The sequence below is a fragment of the Poecilia reticulata genome, linkage group LG3 (assembly GCF_000633615.1).
Source record: "Poecilia reticulata strain Guanapo linkage group LG3, Guppy_female_1.0+MT, whole genome shotgun sequence".
NCBI classification, from domain to species: domain Eukaryota; kingdom Metazoa; phylum Chordata; class Actinopteri; order Cyprinodontiformes; family Poeciliidae; genus Poecilia; species Poecilia reticulata.
This window is the reverse complement of record NC_024333.1, coordinates 6,134,600-6,141,967: the sequence shown is the minus strand read 5'-3', so window position 1 is coordinate 6,141,967 and position 7,368 is coordinate 6,134,600. Positions and strand designations below refer to the sequence as shown.

The 7,368-nt window shown below is 39.7% G+C and overlaps 2 protein-coding genes across 9 annotated transcripts in view; both read right to left on the bottom strand.

Annotated features, from left to right (window-relative positions):
* The window catches only part of sppl2a (signal peptide peptidase like 2A), a 15,262-nt gene extending 14,349 nt beyond the window's left edge, over positions 1-913 (bottom strand). For 6 of the 7 annotated variants that reach the window (XR_533290.2, XM_017304169.1, XM_008404791.2 and 3 more), the window contains exon 1: positions 682-913. Coding sequence is in view for 6 of the 7 variants with exons in the window: in XM_017304169.1 (XP_017159658.1) it covers positions 682-741 (60 nt within the window). In the remaining variant the exon portion in view is untranslated. The remainder of the gene's footprint in view (positions 1-681) is intronic. The other variant, XM_008404787.2, reaches the window with a different exon arrangement.
* Positions 914-2,071: 1,158 nt separating this feature from the next.
* The window catches only part of wdr93 (WD repeat domain 93), a 27,487-nt gene continuing 22,190 nt past the window's right edge, over positions 2,072-7,368 (bottom strand). For both annotated transcript variants that reach the window (XM_017304189.1, XM_017304190.1), the window contains exon 18: positions 2,072-2,272. In XM_017304189.1, coding sequence (XP_017159678.1) covers positions 2,103-2,272 — 170 coding nt within the window. In that variant the 3' untranslated portion in view covers positions 2,072-2,102. The remainder of the gene's footprint in view (positions 2,273-7,368) is intronic.

Here is a 7,368-nt window from a genome sequence, read left to right as displayed (position 1 = left end):
TATATATATATATATATATATTTTACATATTTCCAATGTTCCAAATGATCATATATATTTATTTTCAATATTACGTGATCATCAGTAAATATTTTTGTAATGACTTATTCACTTGAAATGTGGCACCTTCAGTTGTCGATGAAGCCGTAGCAGTGCTCGTTTTTTATTTTTTATTTTTCGTTTTTTTTTTTTTCCTGATTTACCTTTAATATCGGGACTAATGCCGTAAATTAAAAAAAAAACTTTGTTGCTATAGAGAAGTGGAGATTGGGAGAATCTCTACCTGAAACAATTTAAACTAATGTTTAGACTGGCTAAATTGGTTAAAAAGGCCGTAAAACTTATTTATAACTATATGTAATTGTATATTTTTTATGCACAAATATATTAGACGTATTAACGTGTCCGTGGAAAAGGAACGTGTTCAGTAGAAACAAACAGTTTTCGGTGTTGCTTCAATGAGGCTGACTCATAAACCAGAAAGCTAACACTAGTTAGCATTGTTAGCTTCCCCTCTACTCTCCGCATTCTGTCAGTTTTAAACCACAGCTCGGCTAAAACACACATCGGCGCCTTGTAACGACCCAACACGCAGGCTGGTGGCTCTCGGCGCTCCGTGTAATCACCGTGTTTTTGACAACTACTTTAAACTCGACAGAAGCTAGTCCCTTTTAAACCTACCTGCGATACTAGAGAAATGACAGACAGAAGAGCGACGCCGAGCGCTCCTTTCGCCTCCATCTTCGTCTTTCCACGAACTTTGTTTTAATCTTGAATATCAATTGCTTCCTGTGCGGTACAAGACCATTTTTGTTCGGCTGGATGAGTTCGTATCGTGACGGTTGTTGTTGTTTTCGCCGCTAATAGCTGCCCAGGCACTTCCTGTATTGGCTTGTGTCATGTGAGACGCGGAGCCTTTTTAGTTTCTGTTCCTCTCACACGCGTTTTGGGCCTACTCAGAAATAAAAGTCTCTTTTAGTCGAGGGGGGAATTTCTTTCTCCTTCGGGCTTATGCGAAAGTATTCATACCCTTTAAACTTTTTACAAGTTTTTATCCTTGTAATATTTCCCAACCATATTGTCTTGTTCAACAAAAGTACAGATAAAATCCAGATTGGGATGGTGTTTTTCTTTCAGTTTACTTGTTTTTTCTCATTAATTATATATTTCCATCCATCCATCCATTTTCTTGTACCCTTGTCCCTTAGTGGGGTCGGGAGGGTTGCTGGTGCCCATCTCCAGCTAACGTTTCGGGCGAGAGGCGTGGGACACCCTGGACAGGTCGCCAGTCTGTCGCAGGGCAACACAGAGACACACAGGACACAGGACCATGCACACACACACTCACACCTAGGGGCAATTTAGACAGACTAATTAACCTGACAGTCATGTTTTTGGACTGTGGGAGGAAACCGGAGTACCCGGAGAAAACCCACCATGCACAGGGAGAACATGCAAACTCCATGCAAAAAGACCGGGGCCGGGAATAGAACCCAGAACCTTCTTGCTGCAAGGCAACAGCTCTACCAACTGCGCCACTGTGCAGCCCTAATTATATATTTATTTTTCTTAATTTTTACCAAGGAAGTTGTGTTACTTTTTAACTGATCCAAATAGTCCTGTAACCGGACAGAGAACAGAGGAAAGCGCTCCTGCTCTGAACAGTGACCCGTTAAATCTCCACACCAATTAGTTAAAAGCCAGCCTGCTCGCCTGTCTCCGATGGGAACAGATGTTGGTAAACCCGATATGTCGGATTCACTGACTTCACCTGACTGCATTTCCATGGGAAGCTCAGAATAACAAACAGAGCCGGTAAACCGTCTTCAGTGCAGATCAGCAGGAGCATCGCTTTGGAAACTAAACTATTATTATGTTCACAGCTCGAACTCACACAAGCACAGGTCAAAAGTTTTAATATCAAATAAAAAACATTTAGTAGATTTTAACTTACATAGGTACATTCGACAAAGAAGGAAATCTTTCAATCTGTTCCTTCTTGTATTGTTGATTATGACTTACAAATAACAAGAAATAAAAAAGAAAGAAAATTTAGTGTTCGAAAATTAGAATGTTTCACACAATCAATAAACAGGATGTTTTCAAACAGAAATGTCCGCCTTCTGAGAACTATGTTCATTTCTATGAATACTCAACATAGTGGGTTGACACCTGAAACCATCACTGACTGGAAACTTCTGACTGGACTTCAAGCCACAAGGATTCAGGCGTAGAGCTATAGGGGGGCCCAGGGGGCACTTTAAGAAGTAACCTGTAATAAACAAAGTCCATCTTTGTCATAGCATAAACACCAATGTTTACACTGTTTTTCAATGCTTCCATGCAATGCATGTAAGGCACCTATTGCTCTACACCTATAATTAATTTGGCGTTAAGAGATGAGCGTTTTCTACTGGTGACAAACTGCAACGAAGTATAAATCTGATTTTTACTTTTGTGTTGAATGTCTGTTTTACAATATATTTACCACTAAAAACAAACAAAAAACAACACTTTTCTGCAAAATTCAGCAACTGCACAGTTCTTGTTAAATAGTGTAAGATAGGAGTATTTCAAAAGAGCAGAAGAAATCTTATGTTTTTTGAACATTAACAATATTTGTTGCTAACCTGTTGCTAAGAGATGGGTGTGTTTACTGGAAACCATGTGCCACGAAGTAAACATCAGATTTTTACTTTTGCAAAATTTGGCAACGGTAAATGTCTTGTATCTAATCAAGTAAGCATTATTTCGAAAGAGCTTGTGTTTTATAATCTATAAAACTTGTTATTAATTTGGTTTTAAGAGATAAGCGTTTTCTACTGGTAACGAACTGCAACAAAGTATAAATTGAGATTTTTACTTTTATGTTGAATGTGTGTTTTATAATATATTTACCACTAATGACAAAAAGTATTAACTTTTCTTCCAAATTCACCAACTGCACAATTCTTAACAAGTATAAAAAAGTGGTATTTTAAATGAGCAGGAGAAATCTTATATTTTTTGAACAATAAGAATTTTTGTTGCTAATCTGTTAATCTGTTGCTACGAGATGATCGCGTTTTCTGGTAACCAAGTTCCACAAAGTTCCACAACGTAAACATCTGATTTTCACTTTTGCCAAATTTACCAACTGTAAATTTCTTGTGTCTAAGCAGATAAGCAGTATTTTGAAAGAGCTTATGTTTTATAAACAATATTACTTATTATTAATTTGGTGTTAAGAGATAAGCGGGGGGGTTTTCTGGTAACGAACTGCCACAAAGTATAAATTGAGATTTTTACTTTTGTGTTGAATGTGTGTTTTGTAATACATTTACCACTAATGACAAAAAGAATTTACTTTTCTGCAAAATTCACCAGCTGCACAATTTTTGTTAAGGTAAAATAAGTAGGATTTCAAAACAGCAGAAGAAATCTTATGTTTTTTTAAAAATAACAATTTTTGTTGCTAATCTGTTGCTAAGAGATGAGTGTGTTTACTAGTAACCAAGTGCCACAAAGTAAACAATTTTTATTTTTGCAAAAGTAAAAATCAGAAAGCAGTGCACAAACATCACAAACATTGCTAATGTAACTACTGCTCACATTAACACTAGCCTTTTTCCTAAAATTATTTAGTTTATTTATTAACCATGTTTAGCACACTGTATGGAGGAAGTCATTGTAAGACAACATGCTAGTTATAGCCCACATGCCACTGGCTGCATTTAGGCTAATATCACCATTTTGGCTAATTTCAGTTTGTACACTAATTTTAACATACTGAATGGAGTAAATCCATGTTACTCTACATCAGGGGTGCCCAAAGTCGGTCCTCGAGGGCTGGCATCCTGCATGTTTTAGTTCTCTCCCTGGTTTAGCGCGCCTGCATTAAATGATGGCTCATTAAAGGCCTAAGAAGAACACTGACTTGCTGAGGAGGTTGTTACTACCACTAGGGAGAGAACTGAAACATGCAGGATGCCGGCCCTCAAGGACCGACTTTGGACACCCCTGCTCTACATGCTTGTGACTCTCCACATGCTACTTAGTACATTGTAGCTTACTTTAGCATTGAGGCTAATTTTTAGCATCAGATTGCTGTGTTCCAACTGACGAGCACACTTTGGCAGGCCCCGTTTAAATTTCTTCAGAAATTTTGTAGTTATAACGAACTGTTCTTGATATTGCCTAATGTTTTGTGATAACGAGTATAGTCTACAGAACAAAGACAAGAATATTTACAGAAAGATGTTCAAGCAGAATCATTGCAAAGGCAGAAATGAGAAAAAAACACTATCTTAAACTCCTAAGAACCGGCTTTAACTCTTGAGTTAAAGGAATTCTGTTAAAAAGCAGAAACACCCGCTTTAAAAACAGCCTTAAAATGTTCCTTTCTGTGAGCACCCTATGTATCATCTGATATCACTTGCCTTGTTAAATTTCCTGTTCCCAAGTTCTCTGACAGGGCCAGATAACGAGTCAGATTTCTAAGTTTTAAAATGTTATCAGAAAGGTAGAAAGTTTGCAAATTATTTTCCTTATACTTTACAGTTATGCAGCACTTTGTGTTGATCTGTAGTAATCATCTTTGTTGTAAAATATTTTGAAATTTGTGGCTGCAGCATTGCAAATGCTAGAAATAATTATGGGACGTGAGCACTTCTGCGCATCATGGTGCTTGTTGGAGAGCCCTAAATATTGTATGTTCATGTTATTTCCCTGAGTTACTCAACATATACTGTTACAGAAACTCACAGTTTCAGTGTTGGGGTCACATTGTATTTGGGAAACGTTTGATAGTTGTGCACATAAGAAAAAAATAATGTAGTTTATTGCAAGGTGAAACACTAGTTAAAATCAAACCTACTTGAAGATACTCAGACAAAGTATATATATTTATAAAAATCCCTTTTCACGCTTCCGCAGGTGGACTCTTTCATTCTCTGAGCTCGGGTCCTCTACCAGAAGCCTGAGAACCGCAGTATCTTGGCTGTGCCTAGAACTGCACATTTCTGGACAGAGATGTCTGATGCTGTTCCTGGGATCCTGTTTTAGCCACTGCTCCAGTTTGGGGGTGACTGCCCCGAGGGGCCCTGCGCTCCTCGGCCCTGTAGACGCAGGGTGAATCCTAGCAACCTGCGGCCTCTTTGCCGGGAGTACTGGACGCCAGCTGATGGTGTAAACCCGCCGATTTCTGCCAGGATCAGTTTGGTAAATGCAAGGTCGCTGACAAATAAAACTTTGGTTATTATTGATTTCTTTTCCTCTCATTGATTGGATGTTTTATTTATAACAGAATCATGGACAAGTGGTTTGGGTGACCCCGGCATTTTTAAAGAACTTGAACTGCGGAACTGCGGCTATTTTAATGCTCAAAATATGTCGGGGTCCAGTGTAGGAATAGTGACTGTTTTTAAAAGTTGTTTTACTTGTAAGCAGTAAAACAACTACTATGGGATTAGCTTTGAGATTAGCCTATCTGAACTCGGGAGCGCTCACACTGTGCTGTGTGCGGCAGTCTATCGGCCACCAAAGTACAACAAAAACTTTATAAATGACTTTTCTGATTTCATAGCTGATATCATGCCAAGGTATGACTGAGTTCTCATTGTTGGTGATTTTAATATTAATGTCTGTTGTCCTTCTTCACCTATGGCTCAGTCATTTCTTAATGCTATCAATTCTTTTAATTTTGTGCAGTCTGTGACTGGTGCTACCCATGAGCATGGTCACACTCTTAATCTGGTTTTATTTTATGGTCAACCAGTTTTTAATTTAGTGATTGGTGACTCATTATTTTCAGACCATATTCCTGTTTTATTTGAGATAACGCTGTCCTGTGCTACAGCTAAAGCATGCGCTGCAGCTCGGTTCTGTCATGTTCTTTACCATTCTACTGCTGGTCAGTTTTCTTCTGTTTTTAATGAATTTATTGGTGTATAAAGTGCTTCATAAATAAAGTTGGTATGGTATTGTATGGTACTGTGGTCTTCACCTTTCAGGTCTTTTCCAGTTCCTCTCTGAGGTCCTGGTATTTCTCCAGTTTCTTGTGCTCCCTTTTCCTGATGTAATCACTTGGTATTGCTACATCCACCACAACGGCTTTCCTCTGTTGTTTATATACCACCGCAATGTCCGGTTGGTTCGCCATTACCATTTTGTCTGTCTGGATCCGGAAGTCCCACAGGATCTTAGCTCGGTCATTCTCCACCACCTTTGGGGGTGTTACCCACTTTGATCTTCCAGTCCATATTCTGCACAGATGTTTCTGTACACTATGCCCACCACTTGGTTATGTTGTTCCATGTATGCTTTCCCTGCCAGCATCTTGCACCCTGCTGTTATGTGCTGGTCTGTCTCAGGGGCCTCCTTGCACAACCTACATCTTGGGTCTTGTCTGGTGTGGTAGATCTGAGCCTCTATTGCTCTGGTGTTTAGGGCCTGTTCCTGTGCAGCCAGGATGAGTGCCTCTGTGTTGTCCTTGAGTCCAGCTTTTTAAAGAGGGGCCTTTATTTCCGATAAAGGTCTTTAGGATTCTCTAAAGGTTTGGTTCCCTCAATTTAGAAAACCAAAACTCAAGGAAWCACCTGCCTTATTGACCTTCCTTGCGGCTCGTGTTTAGTCAGGGTGCTGGATTTGGGGTGGAACCCTCCATGCATGGTTAGTAGTTTCCAAGTCTTAACATCTCTGGTGTTTATCTCCTCCTTTTGCCAGCTAGTTGTTCCTGCAGGGTATCTGATTACTGGTATGGCATAGCTGTTTATCGCACGGATCTTGTTCTTGTCTTTGAGCTGGTTTCTCAGGACTTGCCTTATTTGTTGGAGGTATTTGGCTGTGGCTCCTTTCTTTGTGACCTGGTCAAGGTTGCCATTTGCTTGTGGTATTCCCAGGTACTTGTAACTGTCCTCAATGTCTGCTATTGTTCCTTCTGGGAATGAGACCCCTTCTGTGTGGATGACCCTCCCTCTCTTTGTAATCATCCGACCACACTTCTCTAGTCCGAATGACATCCCAATGTCAGTGCTGTAGATCCTGGCAGTGTGTATTAGTGAGTCGATGTCTCGCTCGCTCTTGRCGTACAGCTTGATGTCATCCATGTAGAGGAGGGTTAGGGTAACATTAATGGTGGCCCCATTCTTGAGTCAGTATCCGTAGCCAGTCTTGTTGATGGTTTGGCTGAGGAGGTTCAAATGCAGAACAGCAGTGGATACTTGTGCAAGTGGTTTGCAGTTTGCAGTATATATTTTAGAAGAAAAAAAAAACTGCAACTGCAAACCACTTGCACAAGTGTCAATCAAATGGGGCAGAGATTAAAAACTCTGGAAAGAATCATAATTCTTTCCAGGAGATGCTCTGCCCCACTGCTGTTCTGCATAGGTC